At 46.8% G+C, this 25,712-nt stretch overlaps 1 protein-coding gene across 1 annotated transcript in view; it reads left to right on the top strand.

The window, feature by feature from the left end:
• AP2M1 (adaptor related protein complex 2 subunit mu 1) overlaps window positions 1-25,102 on the top strand; it is a 179,576-nt gene extending 154,474 nt beyond the window's left edge. Inside the window, exons 5-11 of the mRNA XM_063916588.1 lie at window positions 14,276-14,411; window positions 14,934-15,075; window positions 15,416-15,535; window positions 15,888-16,023; window positions 16,319-16,416; window positions 17,013-17,124; window positions 24,053-25,102. Of these exons, the coding sequence (XP_063772658.1) occupies window positions 14,276-14,411; window positions 14,934-15,075; window positions 15,416-15,535; window positions 15,888-16,023; window positions 16,319-16,416; window positions 17,013-17,124; window positions 24,053-24,187 (879 nt within the window). The 3' untranslated portion in view covers window positions 24,188-25,102. The remainder of the gene's footprint in view (window positions 1-14,275; window positions 14,412-14,933; window positions 15,076-15,415; window positions 15,536-15,887; window positions 16,024-16,318; window positions 16,417-17,012; window positions 17,125-24,052) is intronic.
• Window positions 25,103-25,712: the final 610 nt, after the last annotated feature.

The raw sequence follows: 25,712 nt of genomic DNA on the forward strand, positions 1-25,712 counted from the left end.
CCCCCCCCCGCAAAACGCCTAGCACTCCTGGCGGATGTGCAAACCTCTCTACAAGGGGTTCTACGGATACAACCTCTGTTTGTTCCACCTACAGCTCCTTGGGATTTAAATTTGGTGCTGGAATTTCTACAGTCACCCTGTTTTGAACCTTTGGAATAAGCTGACCTTCATTATCTCACTTGGAAGACTGCTTTTCTACTAGCCATAGCTTCAGCCCGGAGGGTTTCAGAATTAAGTGCCTTGTCTGGCAGACCCCCCTATGTGACTCTTCATCCTGATCGGTTGGAGTTGAGAACACGTGCTTCTTTACTTCCCAAGGTCATGTCCGCTTTTCACATCAATCAGCCTATTGTGGTTCCATTTTTGCAGGACTATTCTGGGACACCTTCTCTGGATGTATTGTGAACCTTGAAGATTTACGTAGTGGACTGTGCCTTTCCGGAAGTCTGATGCTTATGGGTGGCCTGCTACTAAGCAGACCCTGGCCCGCTGGATTAAGTTGACTGTTCGTCAGGCATATCTCCACCAGTCCAGGCAACCGCCAGTATCCATTGCTGCCCACTCTACGCTTTCAATTGAGTCTTCGTGGGCCGCTAGTAGGGGGGATACCACGTCTCACCTCTGTCGTGCAGCCACTTAGTCCAGTATTCATACATTTGCTAAATTCTACACGTTTGATACTTCATCTTCACGGTTTGGCCGTCTTGTTTTGCAGTGTCCTCAGCGATCTACCGTCCCTACAGTCTTGAAGTTGTGCCAGTGTCCCCTAGTGGCTGACCGAAAAAGGAGGATTTTGGTGCTTACCGATAAATCTCTTTTTCGAAAGCCATAGGTGACACTGGCTGCCTGCCCGTCGCTGTTCTCTTGCCTTCCTTGTTATTTATTTGTTATATGCTCTCTTCCCTCATATAGTTTCTGTTCTCCTGTTCCCGTTATCTCTCGGCTAATTCATAACTGAGGGATGATGGGAGATAGAGGGGGAGCAGCATGTTTCTTAGAGTACTTCTTAGATTAGATCATTTAAAGTGTCAGCTCCCTGTAAGCCACCATCCTCACCTCAGTCTTGAAGTTGTGCAAGTGTCCCCTATGGCTTCTGAAAAAGGGATTTATCGGTAAGTACCAAAATCCTCCTTTCTAAGTGCTTTGCATATATCTCTCTACCAATTCCTGCGGTATGGCTATACAAGTGAAATAATCATGGTTGATAAAGAGAAGCTGTGTCCATCTTTTCAGTAGTGTTTGTTTTCATACTAAGTACATACAGATAAGTAGGCTTTATCGCAACATCTAGTTGACAAATTATGAACTTCTAAACATTCTCATTACGATAGCTTGGAATGACCCTGTACTTTGCTGCTTGGAAGGAGATAGATAGATATATATATTTATTTTGTCTTATTATGAAGCGAGAACGTAGTTTGGATTGCCATTGGCCAGGTAGGAATGTGACTGAGTTAAGCAACCAGAGCTAATTAATAAATGAGACACCTTTTAAACATACCTTGAAACTTTGGTCATGAAATATAGGGCAGTGTAACAAGTGATTAATGAGACTATAAATATCTGGCCACTAGAGATGTACTGGTGTCGTGGCTTTTAAGGGGTTACTATCGGCCTTCACCTAACTCCAGCTGCAGCCCTTGACTCTAACTGGACTTCTCTTGTTTTTTACTCCTGTGTTTCCTGACCCACTTGCCTGTTCTTCCCACGTGTGCCTCCCGTGTTGCTTCTCCTCTGCTTCGTGTGGCTGGACATGTAGCACCAGGTAGGAGTGAATGATATGAGGACTGTTGATGCATACCTGGTGGGGTGGTCCACTGTTATCCCTCTGCTACATAGACATGAATGGTGTACATATAGGATTGTGTTATGACTGGTTGTACAGTCTCCTAATTCTGCTGAATTCTGCATAAGCATTCGTACTTGGGTGGTAAGTTAAGTGTAGAAAATGCTATGCTTCCTAATATGATTCCAAAGCTTGCGGTTACCGTTGTTTCTCTAACGTCCTAGTGGATGCTGGGGACTCCGTAAGGACCATGGGGAATAGACAGGCTCCGCAGGAGACAGGGCACTTTAAGAAAGAATTTGGATACTGGTGTGCTCTGGCCCCTCCCTCTATGTCCCTCCTCCAGACCTCAGTTTGAATCTGTGCCCGGACGAGCTGGGTGCTACTTAGAGAGCTCTCCTGAGCTTGCTATAAGAAAGTATTTTGTTAGGTTTTTTATTTTCAGGGAGCTCTGCTGGCAACAGACTCCCTGCATCGTGGGACTGAGGGGAGAGAAGCAGCCCTACTCTCTGAAGATAGGTCCTGCTTCTTAGGCTACTGGACACCATTAGCTCCAGAGGGATCGTACGCAGGATCTCACCCTTTGTCGTCCGATCCCGGAGCCGCGCCACCGTCCCCCTCGCAGAGCCGGAAGACAGAAGCCGGGCGAAAGAAGCAAGAAGACTTCGGCGGCACAAGACTCCAGTCTTCATATGAGGTAGCGCACAGCAGCTGTGCGCCATTGCTCCCACACTACACCCACATACTCCGGTCACTGTAAGGGTGCAGGGCGCAGGGGGGGGCGCCCTGGGCAGCAATTAGAGACCTCCTTGGCAAAAGTTTGCATAATATACAGTTGGGCACTGTATATATGTATGAGCCCCCGCCAAAATTGTACATGAAAGCGGGACAGAAGCCCGCCGTCGAGGGGGCGGGGCTTCTTCCTCAGCACTCACCAGCACCATGTTTTTTCTCCACAGCACCGCTGAGAGGAAGCTCCCCAGTCTCTCCCCTGCAGTTGCACGGTAGAAGAGGGTAAAAAGAGAGGGGGGGCACATAATTAGGCGCAAAAATCAATATAAACAGCAGCTACTGGGTTAACATTAAGTTACTGTGTTCTTCCTGGGTTAATAGCGCTGGGGTGTGTGCTGGCATACTCTCGGTCTCTCCAAAGGGCCTTATGGGGGAATTGTCTTCAGATGAGCATTCCCTGAGTGTGTGGTGTGTCGGTACGTGTGTGTCGACATGTCCGAGGTAAAAGGCTCCCCTAAGGAGGAGATGGAGCAAATATGTGTGTGAGAGGTTGTCTCCGTCGACAACGCCGACACCTGTTTGGATATGTGTAATTAAGTGCTAAGGTAAATTTATTGCACAAAGGATTAGAGAACAGACAGGAAATCTACCCATGTTTGTCCCTATGTCGCAGAGACCTTTAGAGTCTCTCAATGCTCACTATCCAAAATAATAGACACTGATATCGACACGGAGTTTGACTCCAGTGTCGACTACGATAATGCAAAGTTACAGCCAAAATGGCAGAAAAGTATTCAATATATGATTATTGTAATAAAAGATGATTTGCATATCACTGATGACTCATCTGTCCCTGACACAAGGGTACACATGTTTAAGGTGAAGAAAGCTGAGGTAAATTTCCCTCCTCTCATGATGAAAAAGAGCGGGAATCTCCAGACAAGAGACTGCAGTTTCCCACAAAGAATTCTCAGGCAGTATCCTTTCCCCACTAGGGCCAGGATATGATGGGAATCTTCCCCTAGGGTGTCACGTTTGCCCAAAAGGTAGCCCTGACGTAACAGCTATTCTCAGGGATCCTGCAGATAGCGTGCACATTCTGGTACACTACTCAGACCAGCGATTGTGTCGGCATGGGTTTATAGCGCTGTGGCAGCGTGGACAGATACCTTATCAGCAGAGATTGAGACCCTAGTATGCATATATATATATATATGTGTATATATATGTATGTGTGTGTGTGTGTGTATGTGTGTGTGTGTATATATATATATATATATATATATATATATATATATATATATATATATATATATATATATATTATATTAAAGATGCTGTCTTAAGAGATATGTATATATACAACATGCCCAAAGAGACATGAGTATACTGGGTCCTAGAGTCAAAGCTATGTCGATTTCTGCTTGACGTGTCCTGTAGAATATGCAATGGACAGATGATGCCGACTTAAGAGGCATATGGAAGGCTGAGGATTGTGTGGAGAAGGGTTCTCGGACCTGGTCTCCACAGCTATAGCTGGTAATTCTGAAATTTTGCCTTATATTCCTGCACAGCCTAGGAAAGCACGACATTATCAAATGCAGCCTTTCGAATAAAGAGACAAAGTCCGAGGTGCATCCTTTCTTGCCAGAGGCGGGGGTAGAGGAAAGAAGCTGCACAACACAGCTAGTTCCCAGGAACAGAAGTCCTCCCCAGCCTCTACAAAAATCCACCGCATATCGCTGGGGCTCCACAGGCGGAGCTAGGCCCGGTGGGGGCACGCCTTCGTAAGTTCAGCCACAAGTGGGTTCACTCCCTGTTAGATCCCTGGGCAATAGATATTGTGTCTCAGGGATACAAGCTGGACTTTGAGAAGATGCCCCCTCACCGACGGCCCTGCCGGCTTCCCCCCACGAGAGGGAAACAGTGTTAACTGCAATTCACAAATTGTATCTTCAACAGGTGGTGGTCAAGGTTCCCCTCCTTCAACAAGGAGGGGGTTATTATTCGACCATGTTGTAGTCCCGAAACCATACGGTACGGTCAGACCCATATTGAATTTAAAATCCCTGAACATATACCTGAAAATATTCAAGTTCAAGATGGAATCGCTAAGAGCGGTCATTGCAAGCCTGAAAGGGGGAGATTTTATGGTGACTCTGGACATAGAGGATGCATACCTTCATGTCCCCATTTATCCACCTCATCAGGCGTACCTCAGAATTGCGGTACGGGATTGTCATTACCAATTTCAGACGTTGCCGTTTGGTCTCTCCACGGCCTTGAGAATATTCACCAAGGTAATGGCGGAAATGATGGTGCTCCTGCGGAAGCAAGGTGTCAATATTATCACGTACTTGGATGATCTCATAAAAGCGAGATCAAGAGAGCAGTTGCTGAACAGCGTATCACTTTCTCTGGAAGTGTAACGGCAACACGGCTGGATTCTATATATTCCAAAGTCGCAGTTTGTTCCTACAGCTCATCTGCCTCTCCTAGGCATGATCCTAGACACAGACCAGAAAAGGGTTTATCTCTCGATAGAGAGAGCTCAGGAGCTCGTGACACTGGTCAGGAATCTATTAAAACCAAAACAGGTGTCAGTGCATCACTGCACTCGAGTCCTGGGAAGGAGGGTGGCATCATACGAGGCCATTCCCTTCGGCAGGTTCCATGCGAGGACCTTCCAATGGGACTTACTGGACAAGTGGTCCGGATCACATCTTCAGATGCATCTGTTAATCACCCTATCCCCCAGGGCCAGGGTGTCTCTCCTGTGGTGGCTGCAGAGTGCTCACCTTCTCAAAGGTCGCAGATTCGGCATTCAGGACTGGGTCCTGGTGACCACGGATGCAAGCCTCCTAGGGTGGGGGGCAGTCACACAGGGAAGAAATTTCCAATCCTGGAACTAAGGGCCATGTACAACGCCCTAAGTCAAGCGGAGACCCTGCTTCGCGACCAACCGGTTCTGATTCAGTCAGACAATATCACCGCAGTGGCTCATGTAAACCGCCAAGGCGGCACAAGGAGCAGGGTGGCAATGGTAGAAGCCACCAGAATTCTTCGCTGGGCGGAGAATCACGTAAGCGCACTGTCAGCAGTGTTCATTCCGGGCGTGGACAACTGGGAAGCAGACTTCCTCAGCAGGCACGACCTCCACCCGGGAGAGTGGGGACTTCATCAAGAAGTCTTCATGCAGATTGCAAGTCGGTGGGAACTGCCACAGGTGGACATGATGGCATCCCGCCTCAACAAAAAGCTGCAGAGATATTGCGCCAGGTCAAGAGACCCTCAGGCGATAGCTGTGGACGCACTGGTGACACCGTGGGTGTTCCCGTCGGTCTATGTATTTCCTCCTCTTCCTCTCATACCCAAGGTGCTGAGAATCATAAGGAAAAGAGGAGTGAGAACAATACTCTTTGTTTCTTTATCATCCACTAGGGGTCACTGGAGTACTCTTGGGATATGGACGGGCTTCCGCAGGAAACAGCACTGAATATTCAAATTAGTAACACTCCACCCCTCCATATCCCTGAGCACTTACTCAGTGTTTTTTCTGTGCTGAACGTGGTAGCAGCTTAATACCTGAAGTCACGGTTTTGTTGAAGAAACTTTTATTTTTATTTTTTCTACTATTTGTACACATCCCTTTCCCCCTTCCAAAAGGCAGGGTCAGGGATCGTGCAGCTGCTGATAGCAGCACGGGCGTGTCGGGCCTCTCTGAAAGAGCTCCCTCACAGCCCTCACATCCTCCTGCACTGGCTAGCCGGCGCTTACTGAAAAGCCCTGTCGGAGCCTCCGCACGTCTGCGGGAGTAAGGTATGTGAAACGGGGCGGTCAGCTCCCGCTGCCGCCCCGACGTGTGGGGACATAGTGCTTGGTGACGGCAGAGGGATTGTTACGCGGCTCACCCCTCTCAGCCTCCGGCAGGTACCGCGGCTCTCCCCGCTCAGGCGCCCGCACGTTCGACCGCGGTTCTCCCCGCTCAGGCGCCCGCACGGTCGGCCACAGACCTCCGTGCAGGCACCGCGGCTCTCCCCGTTCAGGCGCCCGCACGGTCGGCCACAGACCTCCGTGCGGGCACCGCGGCTCTCCCCGCTCAGGCGCCCGCACGTTCGGCCACAGACCTCCGTGCAGGCACCGCTGATCGATTCTTACAGGCCGCCGCCCGCCGCAGCGCTACCTTGATTAGCTGACGCCGCTATTATACACGAGGCCACCGCTGGGACACACGAGGCACATAGCGCTCTACGATACCCGCTGGGGGCCCACACGCTGCGCTGCCGCTGTAATAAGCTAAAAGAGCAGGCAGCCATTACAGGGGGGACAATAATGTCGCAGAGAAATACTGCAGCAGCAGAGGAGATTGTTACAGTATAATCAGTGAAAGTTGTACCAGCACGGTGATTATATGTATAAGTTAGCAGGGCAGACATTTTTAACATGCTTCCTGTGTTTTCCTGCTGTGATTCCAGAACGTTCCTGCCTTACATCTCTACACCACCGGAAGGCGCAGGGGTGTTAGTGGGAATTTGGGATCAAATTTCTTAGTACTGGCCACGTGTATTGCACTGGGCCAGATATATATACAGAGCCACCTTATTGCTATTTTACTGAGTCGTGCAGGTGTCTGTTTTTTGTGTATTGTATTGTCTGTCGCCATGAGTAAGGCACCAGCAAAAACTAAAAAGCATATTTGCAAAGTATGTGGCAGTGTGTTACCGGATGCATCTACCACATGTAACGTATGTTTTGTGGATTCCGTTCAGAATACCATTTCTGCTCCGGTTTTGCAACCAATTTCCTCACCGGACCCTCCGTGGGGTATGTTAGTAAATGTACTGGAGAAATTTCAGACAGAAATGACCGCTGCTCGTCTGGAGCGAGAAACGTTAAGATCTGAGTCTAGGGTGAGACCGCCAGAACTACCGGAGGCGTCTCAGCCTTGCGTACGGTCCAAATCCATTTTGGGCAAACGGGATAATTTTCATATGTCTTATGATTTTCCAGTGTCTGCTATGTTGCATTCTGACGATTCCATCCCAGACCTCACGGAACACGATGAGGGGGAGGAGGGCGAAGTGGAGTCAGATGGCGAGGATGTTAACAGTTCCGGCATTGATGATCTCATCAGAGCGGTACGGCAGTCGCTAAGGTTTCCTGAAGCTGAGCAGCCTCTCACCAATGATCAGGTCGTATTTACTAAACGACGGAAGACGCCAGTAAGTTTTCCTGTGTCGGATTCTCTAAATCAGATGTTAGTAGAAACAAGACAGAATCCAGATAAACGGTTTTCTATACCTCGCAGATTTAAGTCTAGTTATCCGTTTCCAGACTCGGTAACGTGTACATGGGAGAATCCACCAATAGTTGATTCTTCAGTGTCAAAGCTTACCAAGAAATTAACCATACCAGTGCCATCAGCTACTACGCTTAAAGATCCTTCAGATCGTAAGATAGAAACTATGCTAAAATCCATGTATGTAGCAGCAGGTGTGATGCTAAGACCTGGATTGGTTGGCATTTGGGTCACTAAGGCGCTCATAATATGGCTTACAGAACTCAAATCTGCTTTACATGACGAAAACCTGATAATTCAGGTAAATCAAATGATTGAGGCTGTAGAGTATCTCTGTACAGCGTCTACTGACGTCTGTCAGCTCACTTCTCGTATTTCATCTTCGCTAGTTACGGCACGAAGAGCACTCTACCTGCGTACTTATCAAGCGGAGGCAGAGGTCAAACGAAGTATAGAGGCGTTGCCTTACGATGGCAAGAAGTTGTTTGGTCCAGAATTGGACGCATGGATTAAGGAGGCTACGGGAGGTAAGTCTGTGTTCTTACCAGTGCCTCCACCTGCGCCAAGAAGAAGGTACGCTGGACCTTCGTTCAAATCCTTTAGATCTCAGCCCTTTCGAGGACGTGGCAGAGGATCAGCCACGCCTGCTAGACGTGGTCGAGGACGTGGTTTCCATCAAACCAACACAACTCGCCAAGACGCTAAGGTTACCGACAAGCCAGTGGCATGACGGCCTACCAGCCCATCTCGGTTCTCCAACTGTGGGAGCACGCCTTCAGACGTTCCATGGGGCGTGGTTCCACACATCCGCGGAGGGCTGGATTCGCAATTTAGTGTTAAAAGGTTACAAAATAGAGTTCGACTGTCTGCCGCCTCTGCGGTTTTTCAAGACAGGCTTGCCTCTGTCGGACGACAAGAGGACAGTTTTGCAAATTGCCATTCAGTCCTTACTGGATTCGGCAGTGTTGATTCCGGTCCCTGTACACCAACAGGGTCAGGGTTATTATTCAAGTCTATTTGTGGTCCCGAAGCCGGATGGCTCAGTCAGACCAATATTGAACTTAAAGGGCCTCAATCAGTACGTAACTTACTACAGATTCAAAATGGAGTCTCTACGGTCGGTGATTGCGGGGTTAGAGACCAAGGAATGCGTACTTACACATTCCAATTTGGCAGCCTCATCAGAAATTCTTACGATTTGCAATACGCCAGAACCATTACCAGTTTCAGGCTCTGCCGTTTGGCCTGTCATCAGCGCCTCGGGTATTCACCAAAGTAATGTCTGTGATGATAGCGCACCTCAGATCCCTGGGAGTGACAATAGTTCCGTATTTAGACGATCTGCTCATCAAAGCTCCGTCTCCACAGATACTTACCCAACATGCGCTGCTAACTTACAATGTACTGGTTCACCACGGTTGGATTGTAAATTTCAAGAAATCACATCTGATTCCGTCTCAACGCCTTCAGTTCCTAGGTATGATTCTCGATACGGTCAATCAAAGGATTTACCTACCACAACAAAAAGTACAAATGCTACGCCATCTAGTACAATTAGTACTCAAACCACGCACAGTGTCGGTACACTTGTGCATTCGCCTGTTAGGCACAATGGTGGCAGCTTTCGAGGCGCTTCAGTTCGGAAGATTTCACTCTCGTCCATTTCAGCTGAACGTGCTTGCCCAGTGGTCGGGCTCGCATCTGCAGATTCACCACAGAGTGAGGTTGTCACCAATAGCAAGAGTTTCTCTGCTATGGTGGCTCAAGGAACACAATTTAACCGCAGGAAGACGGTTCGGAGTTTGCAATTGGATAATTCTAACTACGGACGCCAGTCTCAGAGGTTGGGGAGCGGTAATTCAAAATTGTCAGCTCCAGGGTCTCTGGGCGGATCACGAGAAATTGCGGTCTATAAATGTTCTAGAACTCCGCGCAATTTACAATGCGCTACGACAAGCAGTGCACATGATTCGCTCTCAGCCTGTCCAAGTGCAGTCAGACAATGCGACGGCGGTCGCATACATCAACAAACAAGGAGGAACGAGAAGCCGCATGGCAATGCGGGAAGTAGCTTGAATCCTCAATTGGGCGGAATGCCACCAGGTGATATTGTCGGCCGTGTTCATTCCGGGAGTGGACAACTGGGAAGCGGATTATCTCAGTCGTCGGGATTTTCACCCAGGCGAATGGTCATTAAATCCAGAAGTGTTTCACATGTTGGTTCAGCGATGGGGTTATCCTCAGGTGGACCTGATGGCATCTCGACACAATCATCAAACGCCCCAGTATGTGTCCAGAACAAGAGATCCAAAGGCAGTCGCGGTGGATGCTCTCACTGTCGCGTGGCCGTACAGTCTTGTGTATCTGTTTCCACCGTTTCCGCTGCTCCCTCTGGTGCTAAAACGGATCAAAAGAGAGTCGCTCACAGTCATACTAGTGGCGCCTCATTGGCCTCGGAGAGCTTGGTTCTCGGATCTTCGAGGATTACTCGCAGACGATCCGTGGCCGCTCCCGATACGTCCAGACCTGTTACAACAGGGTCCGTTTCTTTACCCTGATTTAGCGCGGCTGCGTTTGACGGGGTGGCTGTTGAGACCGCCCTCTTAAGAAGAGAGGGCATTCCAGATTCAGTTATACCAACCATGTTACGAGCTAGAAAGCCGGTTACGGCAGCTCATTATTACAGAATATGGCGTGCCTATATAGGTTGGTGTGAAGCTCGGAAATTTCCGACATCAGCTTTCAAGTTATGCCGCCTTTTGTTGTTTCTACAAACAGGCTTAGATGGAGGATTGCGTTTATCTACACTAAAGGTGCAGGTATCTGCTTTGTCAATTTACTTTCAAAGACGATTGGCTCTATTGCCGTCTATACGCACTTTTCTCCAAGGTGTACTCAGGGTACAGCCTCCATTCATACCACCTACAGCGCCATGGGACTTGAATCTGGTTTTGGAGTTCTTACAGTCTTCATATTTTGAACCCTTACAACAAGTGGATATAAAGTTTCTCACTTGGAAAACAATTTTTCTCTTAGCCTTAGCTTCCGCAAGGCGTGTTTCGGATTTGGGTGCCTTGTCATGCAAGCCACCGTATTTGGTGTTTCATGATGACAGAGCGGAACTTCGGACGAATCCCGCCTTCTTACCAAAGGTAGTGTCATCTTTTCACATCAATCAACCAATAGTAGTTCCTGTGTTGACAGCACATTCTGGAACTCTGGATGTGGTTCGCGCATTACGCGTTTATGTATCCCGAACGTCTTCAGTTCGTAAGACGGATACGTTATTTGTTCTCTATGATGCTGCCAAGATGGGTTGGCCAGCATCTAAACAAACTTTATCCAGATGGATAAAACTGACCATACGCCAGGCTTACCTTCATGCTAGGTTACAACCGCCTACGTCAGTAACCGCTCATTCCACACGTTCTGTGGGAACTTCATGGGCAGCTGGTCGTGGGGCTTCTGCGACGCAGCTTTGCCGGGCGGCTACATGGTCTTCCGTGCACACGTTTGTGCGCTTTTACAAGTTTGATACTTTTGCGGCATCAGCATCTAGCTTTGGCCGCCTAGTTTTACAAGTGCCAAACAGCTCTCCCGCCCACGGGGGAAGCTTTGGTACGTCCCAAGAGTACTCCAGTGACCCCTAGTGGATGATAAAGAAAATAGGATTTTGGTACTTACCAGGTAAATCCTTTTCTTTGAATCCATAGGGGGCACTGGACGCCCACCCAGAGCAGTTTTACCTACTTGTGGTTAGTTCTGAGGATCTTATGGTAACACACTTTCACCGGCTGGTTCAAGTTACAAGTGCTGGTTAGGGTGTCAACTGTTAGTTGTCAGTAACGTTATGTGTTAACTTCGTTATTGTCAGTTATGTTATATGTAATACTCCATTATTAACCTCTCTTAATTCCTGTTCGGCTCAGTAAAAAACACTGAGTAAGTGCTCAGGGATATGGAGGGGTGGAGTGTTACTAATTTGAATATTCAGTGCTGTTTCCTGCGGAAGCCCGTCCATATCCCAAGAGTACTCCAGTGCCCCCTATGGATTCAAAGAAAAGGATTTACCTGGTAAGTACCAAAATCCTATTTTCGGATTGGGCAAGAAGGACTTGGTATCCAGATCTGCAAGAAATGCTCACAGAGGACCCGTGGCCTCTGCCTCTAAGACAGGACTTGTGCAACAGGGGCCCTGTCTTTTCCAAGACTTACCGCGGCTGCGTTTGACGGCATGGCGGTTGAACGCCGGATCCTAGCAGAAAAAGGCATTCCGTATGAGGTCATTCCTACGCTGATAGAGGCTAGGAAGGATGTGACGGCTCAACATTATCACCGTATATGGCGAAAATATGTTGCTTGGTGTGAGGCCAGGAATGCCCCTACGGAGGAATTCCAGCTGGGCCGTTTCCTTCACTTCCTACAGTCGGGAGTGACTTTGGGCCTGAAATTGGGTTCCATTAAGGTATAGATTTCGGTCCTATCCATTTTCTTTCAAAAAGAACTGGCTTCTCTTCCTGCAGTTCAGACGTTGTAAAGGGAGGGCTGCATATTCAGCCCCCTTTTGTGCCTCCAGTGGCACCTTGGGATCTTAACGTGGTGTTGAGTTTCCTTAAGTCACACTGGTTTGAGCCACTCAAAACCGTGGAGTTAAAATTTCTCACGTGGAAGGTGGTCATGCTATTAGCCTTGGCTTCAGCTAGGCGTGTGTCAGAATTAGCGGCTTTGTCACATAAAAGCCCCTATCTGGTTTTCCATATGGACAGGGCAGAATTGCGGACCCGTCCACAATTTCTGCCAAAAGTGGTGTCATCTTTTCATATGAACCAACCTATTGTGGTGCCTGTGGCTACTCGTGACTTGGAGGATTCCGAGTTGCTTGATGTGGTCAGGGCTTTGAAGGTTTATGTAGCCAGAACGGCTAGAGTCAAGAAAACTGAGTCGCTGTTTATCCTGTATGCATCCAACAAGCTGGGTGCTCCTGCTTCAAAGCAAACTATTGCTCGCTGGATCTGTAACACGATTCAGCAGGCTCATTCTGCGGCTGGATTGCCGCTTCCGAAATCTGTAAAAGCCCACTCCACAAGGAAGGTGGGCTCTTCTTGGGCGGCTGCCCGAGGGGTCTCTGCATTACAGCTTTGCCGAGCAGCTACTTGGTCAGGTTCAAACACTTTTGCAAAGTTTTATAAGTTTGATACCCTGGCTGAGGAGGACCTTGTGTTTGCTCATTCGGTGCTGCAGAGTCATCCGCACTCTCCTGCCCGTTTGGGAGCTTTGTATAATCCCCATGGTCCTTACGGAGTCCCCAGCATCCACTAGGACGTTAGAGAAAATAAGATTTTACATACCGGTAAATGTATTTCTCGTAGTCCGTAGTGGATGCTGGGTGCCCGTCCCAAGTGTGGACTTCTTCTGCAATACTTGTATATAGTTATTGCTTAAATAAGGGTTATGTTTGGTTGCATCAGGGTTGATCTGATGCTCCGTTGTTGTTCATACTGTTAACTAGGTAAGTTTATCACAAGTTATACGGTGTGATTGGTGTGACTGGTATGAGTCTTGCCCTGGATTCCAAAATCCTTTCCTTGTACTGTCAGCTCTTCCGGGCACAGTTTCTCTAACTGAGGTCTGGAGGAGGGACATAGAGGGAGGAGCCAGAGCACACCAGTATCCAAATTCTTTCTTAAAGTTCCCTGTCTCCTGCGGAGCCCGTCTATTCCCCATGGTCCTTACGGAGTCCCCAGCATCCACTACGGACTACGAGAAATAGATTTACCGGTAAGTAAAATCTTATTTTCTGTAAGCAACCAAGACTGGTGCAAAGGAATATGCTTGTGCTAAATAAAACAATTGTATTAACTTATAGGGGTCAATTCACATAGGGGTGAAAGGGTTGAGTTGCCGTGGCGTATAGAATCGCAGTGGCACTGATTTTTGCACACAGCTCTGTGGGAATGCAAATAAAAAGCAGTGAGTCCAGCGGTACAGTAAGTGTGGGATATAGCTGCACTTACTCGTGGGTGGGCGAGAACATTGCCCCTAATTGATTTGATCCCATAGTATGGACTTTGCAAGTGGGGTGTTTGTTTTTTAGATTTTACAAAATAATTTCTAAGCTCTGTTGATGCATGCTACCCATTTAGGTGTGCTTACATGCACTCTTGCACAAGTGACTCAATGGAAGAGGCTATATTCCACAGTAGACTGTAAATGATCTACTTGTCTACTAAACTGTACTATAAAGGCAGAATCCACCAATTAATCTTCTCACGTTTGAGCCCACCCCATCTAGAATGAAGTTATTTTAAGATAGGAAAACATGCAGCATTTTCCATTATTGTATGCATTTCTGCGTGGGAAACATTACTCTGTCTGGGGTTCAAATATATTTTGTCCCTTTAGCAGTTTAGTACTTAAACATTCCCTGTTTTTACCTTCGATTATTCTGTTCCTCTTAGACGAAGGAGGAGCAGTCTCAGATCACTAGCCAGGTCACAGGACAGATTGGCTGGAGGCGTGAAGGGATCAAGTATCGTCGCAATGAGCTGTTCCTGGATGTATTGGAGAGTGTTAACTTGCTGATGTCCCCCCAAGGTGAGTACAGGGCAAGGTGTGAAGATAAGAAATACTACTAGGTGCATTTGCCTGTTGTGTTTGTGTCGGATGTGACCACACCATGCTGGGCTTTCCTGACGTAGTCGCATCGGATGTGACCAGTTGCACAAACTAACTGGGCGGCTGTGGGAAGGTAATCTTCCAGCAGCAGTCAATCTCAAGAGGAGACCGCTTTGCTCCCCTACATCAGTGTTCTTTGTACCCCAGTGCCTGCCATGCATCTGATCACTGGGGAAATGTGGAAGAAGCCAAGGGCAAAATGTCTGCCCACCCCCTTTTTTTCTTTTTTTTTTCTTTCTTATATAAGATCGTGATAGGTTAAGAATATTTATTTCAAACATGATTCAATAATACAAATAAAAAATTGACCCATTTCTGAGCAGTTTTTGGAAAAAAAATATTAGCAGTTTAAATGATTCATGTTGTAGGTAGTTGTGAACAGAAGCATGAAACAGACGGTTGTGTGTTCCTGACTTACTGTCTTGTCTCTCTCATTCTCAGGACAGGTGCTTAGTGCTCATGTGTCTGGCCGTGTAGTTATGAAGAGCTACCTGAGCGGCATGCCAGAATGCAAGTTTGGCATGAATGACAAAATTGTAATTGAGAAACAAGGCAAGGGAACTGCAGATGAAACAGGCAAAACGTAAGTGTAATAAAAAGCTGGTATTAAAGTCCTAATGAGAGCCAGATGCTTAAGTTCCAAATCGGCTGTCTCAAAAATCTTTTTCCTGCTTTTAAAAATAAAAATGTCCAACATAAAACTGAGAACTTGTGATTCTTAATCAGGTTCAAACTATCCAAATGGTGCGTGGTTTGAGAGATCTTTGATAAAACTTTTTATCTGAGGTTTGGGGGGATTGTTTACTGGTTTACCTCTGTGTGCTTCATGCATAGTCAGACCTGGAAATTTGGCTTTATGGGATGCGTTAGATAGCTAGTTCTTAAGTCTGTCCATTGGGTCATAACATTTTTGTTTTTTCCAGGGGAAAGCAATCGATTGCTATTGATGACTGCACATTCCATCAGTGTGTCCGACTCAGCAAGTTTGATTCTGAGCGCAGCATCAGTTTTATTCCTCCAGATGGAGAGTTTGAGCTGATGAGGTAGGATTTTTAAGTGTCTTTTGCTCTCTGTTGGCTCATCCTTTTTGTTTTGCACAAAGTCTATTGAACATGTCGTTTAAGTTTATTAAAGTATTCCTTGAGCATAATTTTTCATATATGATTAACATGTTAAGAGGTGTACTTTAGCCTCCATTTTTGGCGCACAAAATTTCAGCAACTTCTCTGTACAAGATGCATATAATTTTATATTAAGGCAGGATTCTGTTCATACCTAGTATGGTGTTTTGGTTTGGTTTGTTTTTTTGTTTCTCAACATTTCCATAAAATAAGTGCATTGACTTGATCTGTCTGGTGTAATGAGGCGGCTGTTATTCTTTTTTTTATCTTCTAGGTACAGAACAACAAAGGACATAATCCTTCCGTTCCGTGTCATCCCCCTTGTGCGTGAGGTGGGGCGTACAAAGCTGGAGGTTAAAGTGGTCATAAAATCCAACTTTAAACCTTCCCTGCTGGCTCAAAAAATTGAGGTGAGGGATTTTGAGATTGGAGTACTGTTGGAGAAGGTTCTGTCAGTTTCTTTATAGAAGTATTAGAGCTTACAGTAATCAGACTGTAAACATCTACCTTTCTGCTTGTGTTTAGATTTCTGTGGGCTAGCTTTTACTTTAAATTACCCTGCAGTTATTTTGCCGAGTATTCTTCTGTGGCTGCATCTTTCTTTATATTCAGTTATTCCCCTAGTTTTATGTAAAGTAGCTTACAATGCAGACATGCATACCCTTTAATTTTGTTCAACACCTGACTACATTGTTTTCAATTCAGGTTCGAATCCCTACTCCACTTAACACAAGCGGAGTGCAGGTCATTTGTATGAAGGGAAAAGCAAAGTACAAGGCTAGTGAAAACGCCATTGTCTGGAAGTGAGTGAACGGCTTTGTCTTTTGTTGCGCATTGTGTAGCATGCTGGTTCATAATGCTTGAGTCCATGAGGTTAGTTACTGAAATTAAAACTTTAATATGGAGCACTTTCCACTGTTCCAAAGCTCTTGTATAGACTTATAGAAGTGTATGTGCAAAGATAGATATATAATCCCAGTACTGTGCAAAAGTTTTAGGCAGATGTGGAAAAAAATCCTGCAAAGTAAGAATGCTTTCTAAAATAATTTGTTAATAGTATTGTGTGTATGTGTAAAAATATATATATTGGTGACTGGATCACGAACTTTGCTTACTTGAATAGCTAAATTGTTACATTTAAGACGTAGAGTACTGACTTTGTTAAAGTTGTGATTGTATGATGCCGTCACAACTGGGGCAGTTGTACTTCTAAGAAGTTTGTGCCCTACACTTATGTATACATTTTGAGTCTGGTTTCAGTTTTCTCTATTGTGCTAATTGCCACAAATGATTACACACTACGTAGAGCAAAAGATGTGAAGTTTTTTGCTTTTCAGGGTTTAAAGTAAAATGTTAATGTAATACATATCTTGTCCTGCTTTTCTTATATTGTTAATAGGATAAAACGCATGGCTGGAATGAAGGAATCTCAAATCAGTGCCGAGATTGAACTCTTGCCTACCAATGACAAGAAGAAATGGGCCCGCCCTCCTATTTCCATGAACTTTGAGGTTAGTATAGCATAGCACAATGTCCCAAAAGTCCTATGGTGTTCATGGAATGGCCATAGACACCACTAAAGCTGGGCATACACTATGCAATTATCTGTCAGATAATCTGTGGTTGGTATGAAAACCTGATAATGGATGAGAGCAACTTACAATCGACCATTTGCTACCAAACACTGGAAAATGGACAAAACCTGTCGTTTATACAAATTGGTTAAATCACGGGCAGATAATTGTAAAGTCTATGCCCAGGGGAGTTGAGCTGTGGAATAAGCTGTGGTAAAGGAAGTTTTATGTACAATTTTGTAGCTTTAGTTGGAAAGTCCATTCATATTAAATCTGGTTTACATTTTGGGAACTATTCAAATGATGTATCACGCCCAATCTCCTTTCTAAAGTGAAACCCTGTTATTTCGCCCATATTAATCGGGTTTAGCTGCGTAAAGGGTTAAAGTGCCTCGCTTCCCCGGTGATAGTAAGCTGAAATGCTAATACCACGCCTGTCAGCAGAGCGAGAACTGTTGTGAAATAGGGTGAAAAGAATTGAATACCGCCCAGAGTGTACTCATTAAGGGGTCTATTCATGAAGCAGTGAAACGTGTGGAGAAGTTACCCATGGCAACCAATCAGCATTGAAGTAACATCTCCACACTTTTCACTGCTTCATGAATAGACCCCTCAGTCACTTATAGTTCAAATCTTTACTGCCAAACTGAAAATAGCTTGTAAGGATTATTGACTGTAATGGTGTGTACACACGGTGAGATTTCTCTAACGTCCTAGTGGATGCTGGGGACTCCGTCAGGACCATGGGGAATAGCGGGCTCCGCAGGAGACAGGGCACATCTAAAAAAGCTTTTAGGTCACATGGTGTGTACTGGCTCATCCCCCTATGACCCTCCTCCAAGCCTCAGTTAGGTTTTTGTGCCCGTCCGAGAAGGGTGCAATCTAGGTGGCTCTCTTAAAGAGCTGTTTAGAAAAGTTTTTTTTTAGGTTTCATTCAGTGATTCCTGCTGGCAACAGGATCACTGCAACGAGGGACTTAGGGGAGAGATCTCCAACTCACCTGCGTGCAGGATGGATTGGGATCTTAGGCTACTGGACACTGAGCTCCAGAGGGAGTCGGAACACAGGTCAGCCTGGGGTTCGTCCCGGAGCCGCGCCGCCGATCCCCCTTACAGACGCTGAAGAAGACGGCAGAACGAAGGTCCGGAAACAGGCGGCAGAAGACTCCACAGTCTTCATGAAGGTAGCGCACAGCACTGCAGCTGTGCGCCATTGTTGTCACACGGCTCACTGACCTAGTCACGGAGGGTGCAGGGCGCTGCTGGGGGCGCCCTGGGCAGCAATATAAGTACCTTATTGGCAAAATAAATACATCACATATAGCCATTAAGGCTATATGTATGTATTTTAACCCAGGCCAGTTCTTAAAAACCGGGAGAAAAAACCCGCCGAAAAGGGGGCGGAGCTTATTCTCCTCAGCACACAGCGCCATTTTCCCTCACAGAAAGGCTGAGGGGAAGGCTCCCATGCTCTCCCCTGCACTGCACTACAGAAACAGGGTTAAAACAGAGAGGGGGGGCACTGATTTGGCAATATAAATATATATTAAATGCTATAAGGGAGGAACACTTTTATAAAGGTTGTCCCTGTATAATTATAGCATTTTGGTGTGTGCTGGCAAACTCTCCCTCTGTCTCCCCAAAGGGCTAGTGGGTCCTGTCCTCTATCAGAGCATTCCCTGTGTGGGTGCTGTATGTCGGTACGTGTGTGTCGACATGTATGAGAAAAATGTTGGTGAGGAGGCGGAGCAAATTGCCTGTAATGGTGATGTCACTCTCTAGGGAGTCGACACCGGAATGGATGGCTTACTTGTGGAAGTACGTGATCATGTCAACACGCTGCGAGCCGGTTGACGACATGAGACGACCCGCAAACAAATTAGTACCTGTCCAGGCGTCTCAGACACCGTCAGGGGCTTGTAAAAACGCCCATTTACCTCACGGACACTGACTCCAGTGTCGACGGTGAAGAAACAAACGTATTTTCCTTTAGGGCCACACGTTACATGTTAAGGGCAATGAAGGAGGTGTTACATATTTCTGATACTACAAGTACCACAAATAAGGGTATTTTGTAGGGTGTGAATAAACTACTTGTAGTTTTGCCTGAATCAGATAAATTAAATGAAGTGTGTGATGATACGTGGGGTTCCTCCGATAGAAAGTTATGGGCGGTATACCCTTTCCCGCCAGAAGTAAGGGCGAGTTGGGAAACACACCTTAGGGTGGATAAGGCGCTCACACGCTTATAAAACAAGTGGCGTTACCGTCTCCAGATACGGCCGCCCTCAAGGAGCCAGCTGATAGGAAGCTGAAAAATAGCCTAAGAAGTATATACACACATACTGGTGTTATACTACGACCAGCAATCGCCTCAGACTGGATGTGCAGCGCTGAGGGGGCTTGGTCGGATTTCCTGACTGAAAATTTTGATACCCTTGACAGGGACAAGATTTTATTGTCTATAGAGCATTTTAAGGATGCATTTCTATATATGCGTGATGCGCAGAGGGATATTTGCATTCTGGCATCAAGAGTAAATGTGATGTCCATATCTGCCAGACGAAGACACGACAGTGGTCAGGTGAGGCAGATTCCAGACGGCACATGGAAGTATTGCCGTATAAAGGGGCGGTCCATCGGACCTGGTGGCCATGGCAACAGCTGAAAAATCCACCTTTTGTTCCCCGAGTCACATCTCAGCAGAAAAGGACACAGTCTTTTCAGTCTCAGTCCTTTCGTCCCCATACGGGCAGGCGGGCAAAGGCCAGTCATATCTGCCCAGGGGTAGAGGAACGGGAAGAAGACTGCAGCAAGCAGCCCATTCCCAGGAACAGAAGCCCTTCACAGCTTCTGCCAAGTCCGCAGCATGACGCTGGGGCAGTACAAGCGGACTCAGGTGCGGTAGGGGGTCATCTCAAGAGTTTCAGCACGCAGTGGGCTCACTCGCAAGGGGACTCCTGGATCCTACATGTAGTATCCCAGGTGTACATTGGAAATTCGAGACGTCTCCTCCTCACAAGTTCCGGAAGTCTGTTTTACCAACGTCTACCTCCGACAGGGAGGCAGTATTGGAAACAATTCACAGGCTGTATTCCCAGCAGGTGATAATCAAAGTACCCCTCCTACAACAAGGGAGGGGGTATTATTCCACACTATATTGTAGTACTGAAGCCAAACGGCTCGGTGAGATCTGAAATATTTGAACACTTACATACAAGCGTTCAAATCAAGATGGAGTCACTCAGAGCAGTGATAGCGAACCAGGAAGAAGGGGACGAGATGGTGTCACTGGATATCAGGGACATTTACCTACATGTCCAAATTTGCCCTTCTCACCAAGGGTACTTCAGGTTCGTGGTACAGAACTGTCACTATCAGTTCAGACGCTGCCGTTTGGATTGTCCACGGCGCCCCGGGTCTTTACCAAGGTAATGGCCGAAATGATGATTCTTCTTAAAAGAAACTTGGACGCTTTCCTGATAAGGGCAAGGTCCAGAGAACAGTTGGAGGTCGGAGTAGCACTATCTTTAATAGTTCTACGACAGCACGAGTGGATTTTAAATATTCCAAAATCGTAGCTTTTCCGAGGACACGTCTACTGTTCCTAGGGATGATTCTGGACACAGTCCAGAAAAAGGTGTTTCTCCCAGAGGAGAAAGCCAGGGAGTTATCCGAGCTAATCGGGATCCTCCTAAAACCAGGAAAAGTGTCAGTGCATCATTGCACAAGAGTCCTGGTAAAAATGGTGGCTTATTACGAAGCAATTCCATTCGGCAGATTTCACGCAAGAACTCTTCAGTGGGATCTGCTGGACAAATGGTCCGGATCGCATCTTCAGATGCATCAGCGGATAACCCTATATCCAAGGACAAGGGTGTCTCTCCTGTGGTGATTACAGAGTGCTCATCTTCTAGAGGGCCACAGATTCAGCATTCAGGATTGGATGCTGGTGACCACGGAGGCCAGCCTGAGAGGCTGGGGAGCAGTCACACAGGGAAAAAATTTCCAGGAAAGTGTGATCAAGTCTGGAGAATTCTCTCCACATAGATAGAGCTAAGAGCAAAATTATAAGGCTCTAAACTTAGCAAGACCTCTGCTTCAAGGTCAGCCGGTATTGATCCAGTGGGATAACATCACGGCAGTCGCCCACGTAAACAGAAACGGCGACACAAGAAGCTGGAGGGCAGTGAAAAAACTGCAAGGATTTTTCGCTAGGCGGAAAATCATGTGATAGCACTGTCAGCAGTGTTCTCTCCGGGAGTGGACGACTGGGAAGCAGACTTCCTCAGCAGGCATGACCTCCACCTGGGAGAGTGGGAACTTCATAGGGAAGTTTTTCCGCATGATTGTGAGCCATTGGCAAAGACCAAAGGTGGAAATGATGGCGTCCCGCCCGAACAAAAAACGGGACAGGTATTGCGCCAGGTCATGAGACCTTCAGGCGATAGCTGTGGATGTCCTAGTAACACCGTGGGTGTAACAGTCGGTGTATGTGTTCCCTCCTCTGCTTCTCATAACCAAGGTATTGAGAATTATAAGACATAGAGGAGTATGAACTATACTCGTGACTCCGGATTGGCCAAGAGGGACTTGGTACCCGGAACTTCAAGAGATGCTCACAGAGGACTAAGGGCCTGGGGAGCTAAGAAGGGACTTGCTTCAGCAGGTACCATGTCTATTCCAAGACTTACCGCGGCTGCGTTTGACGGCATGGCGGTTGAATGCCGGATCCTGAAGGAAAAAGGCATTCCATAAGAGGTCATACCTACCCTGGTCAAAGCCAGGAAGGAGGTGACCGCACAACGTCATCACCACATGTGGTGAAAATGTTGCGTGGGTGAGGCCAGGAAGGCCCCACGAAGAAAATTCAACTAGGTCGAATTCTACACTTCCTGAAAACAGGAGTGTTTTGAGCCTAAAATTGGGGTTCTTTAAGGTTTTAAGTTTCGGCCCTGTAGAATTTCTTCCGAAAAGAATTGACTTCAGTTCCTGAAGTCCAGATTGTCAAGGGAGTATTGCATATACACCCCTTTTTGTGCCTCTAGTGGCACCGTGGGATCTCAACATAGTGTTGGGATTCCTTAAAATCATATTGGTTTGAACCGCTCAAATCTGTGGATTTGAAATATATCACATGGAAAGTGAACATGCTGTTGACCAATATCTCACATGGACAGTGACCATGCTGTTGGTCCTGGCCTCGGCCAGGCGATTGTCAGAATGGGCGGCTTTGTCTTACAAAAGCCCATATTTAAATTTCCATTCGGACAGGGCAGAACTGGGACTCGTCTCCAGTTTTCTTCCTAAGGGGGTGTCAGGTTTTTCACCTGAAACAACCTATTATGGTGCCTGCGGCTTCTAGGGACTTGGAGGTCTCCAGGTTAATAGACGTTGTCAGGACCCTAAAAAAATATATATATATATATATATATATATATATATATATATATATATATATATATAGTTTAGGACGGCTGGAGTCAGAAAGTCTGACTTGCTGTTTATATTGTATGCACCCAACAATATGGGTGCTCCTGCGTCTAAACAGACGATTGCACGTTGGATCTGTAGCACAATCCAACTTGCACATTCTGTGGCAGGCGTGCCACAGCCTAAATCTGTAAAGGCCCACTCCACTAGGAAAGTGGGCGCATCTTGGGCGGCTGCCCGAGGGGTCTCGGCATTACAACTTTGCCGAGCAGCTACGTGGTCAGGGGAGAACACGTTTGTAAAATTTTACAAATTTGATACTCTGGCTAAGGAGGACCTGGAGTTCTCTCATTCGGTGCTGCAGAGTCATCCGCACTCTCCCGCCCGTTTGGGAGCTTTGGTATAATCCCCATGGTCCTGACGGAGTCCCCAGCATCCACTAGGACGTTAGAGAAAATAAGAATTTACTTACCGATAATTCTATTTCTCGTAGTCCGTAGTGGATGCTGGGCGCCCATCCCAAGTGCGGATTGTCTGCAATGCTTGTACAAAGTTATTGTTACAAAATCGGGTTATTCTTGTTGTGAGCCATCTTTTCAGAGGCTACTTCGTTTTGTTATCATACTGTTAACTGGGTTCAGATCACAAGTGGTACGGTGTGATTGGTGTGGCTGGTATGAGTCTTACCCGGGATTCAAGATCCTTCCTTATTGTGTACGCTCGTCCGGGCACAGTACCTAACTGAGGCTTGGAGGAGGGTCATAGGGGGAGGAGCCAGTACACACCATGTGACCTAAAAGCTTTTTTAGATGTGCCCTGTCTCCTGCGGAGCCCGCTATTCCCCATGGTCCTGACGGAGTCCCCAGCATCCACTACGGACTACGAGAAATAGAATTATCGGTAAGTAAATTCTTATTTTTCTTACGATTTTGACTATATAGTTAAAATCGTAAGAAAAGTTAGTGCAGATCGCAAGGTGAAAGTCACCTTGCGATCCCGATTTGATGCTGATGCGCGGCCCCACGCAGTCGGCATCGCAAGAATAGATGGACTGTGCAGGCAAGTAAATTTTGACTATCTCTATAGAAGAGAGAGTCAGAATTGACAGTCAAAATCGCACATAGTCAGAATTGCAAGCACCTAATGTGCTTGCGATACTGACTGTGCCCCTATCGCATAGTGAGAATCGGGCATAGCCCGAATCTCACTGTGTGTATGGGCCTTGACAGTTATTTTTGGAGGCCACAATCTACATCTTGCTCAGTAGATGGCTCAAAACAGCTAAAGGGTTTGGGTAGCTAGATTTGTAGAAGCCACCACCTGGGTGCATTCAGTAAGTGACACATTGGTTTGTTTGTGGGGATCGTTTGTATGGGGTTGTGTTGTACTTGGAGAGGGTGTTTAAACATAATTAATGCTTGCATTCTTCCTAGGTTCCATTTGCTCCGTCCGGTCTCAAAGTTCGATACCTGAAAGTGTTTGAACCGAAGTTGAACTACAGCGACCACGATGTGATAAAATGGGTGCGCTACATTGGACGCAGTGGAATCTATGAAACCCGTTGTTAATGCATCAATATTCAGAGAGGAGGGAGATACTTCCTTTATTAAACTTATCCCGTCACACTACACTTTGATGGGGTAACAGAGAACCCAAGTAAAAAAGGGAGACCATTTCCTTTAAGCTATGTTGGATGTAGCGTACTCCTTTCCTTTCTTGCTTCTTCCGCCCGACCATTACAGCCGTTTTGGCTCCATGGCCCCATTCAGCCTGGAGGCTCTGTAAAGAAATTTAGCATTGGAAAGCTGACCACAATTATAGGGATCTCTTCGGCCACCTTGCTGCTATGTGGTTTTTTAATACCCTTCTCGCATAGCTGCACCTTAATACATAACCACATCAGTCTGTGAATATTGCTGGCAGATAGTATTTCTGAATAGTGTAGTGCTTCATGCAGGCTTCCATCACATCCCTCTTCTACATTAGATAGTTGTGTCATGTTTACGATGTCCTCAGTATTTGTCATTAGAGCTCTTAACGGTGTCACGGACCAGTTGAAATACAGTAAAGAGCGGTGTGTGAGCCCTGGCATAAGTGCTTGGGTTAGGTAACTGCAGCAGTTTTCCTTTGCCTGCTGAGTTGCACCAAATCTGTATGACAAGGATTTTTTAGTTGGAAGAAATATTAAGACCAAACTAAGGAGAAGTAGGTTCAGTGTAATCTTCAGGCAGTCCCTCTGTGAAAAGACCAAGGTATAAACACACATCATTCATTGTCATGGAGTGCAAGGAATAAAACATATCCCTGCCAGAGAAAAGTCACTACAACTTGAAGCAGCAAGGATGTGATTCTACACCACCTTCTGGTGTGACTTGTGTGGTCCTGTGACTTCTCTTGTCCCTGTACTCCTTGTGCTGTGATTTGCTCTGTTTTTTCTTGTGATGGTCGAATTATAAACCTAATAAACAGTGTAGAAAATCTAATTTCCTTAAGGCTGCTGTTGTGTTGACCTGATGAGAACTTGGTTAGCTGGCAACGCATACATTAAAAACATGAAATAGCTTCTAGAGCTCCCCATCAATGCACTAAGGCCCTCATTCCGAGTTGTTCGCTCGCTTGCTGCTTTTAGCAGCTTTGCAAACGCTAGGCCGCCGCCCTCTGGGAGTGTATCTTATCTTAGCAGAATAGCTAACGAAAGGTTAGTAGTTCTGCTATTAAATATTTCCCTGTAGTTTCTGAGTAGCTCCAGACCTACTCCTAGATTGCGTTCACTGCAGACTGGTTCCTGGTTTGGGTGGTATTCATGTGACCGCCGGTCAGCTGACCGACAGTCACATGACCTCCTCCACCAGCCCGACGGGTCACTATCCCGATGGTCGGCATGCCGACCAGCAGGGACTATTTTCACTCGTGGGTGTCCACGACACCCATAGAGTGGGAATAGAACCCGTGGCGACCGCAGGTCGCCACCGAGCCCGCAGCGTGGCGAGCCCGCAAGGGGCTTGCTGCACTCGCCCCTCCCCGCCGGGATCCCGGCGTCGGTAAGCTGACCGGCGGTCTCCTGACCGCCGGTCAGCAATACTACACCCCCTG

The sequence above is a fragment of the Pseudophryne corroboree genome, chromosome 4 (assembly GCF_028390025.1).
Source record: "Pseudophryne corroboree isolate aPseCor3 chromosome 4, aPseCor3.hap2, whole genome shotgun sequence".
NCBI lineage: Eukaryota > Metazoa > Chordata > Amphibia > Anura > Myobatrachidae > Pseudophryne > Pseudophryne corroboree.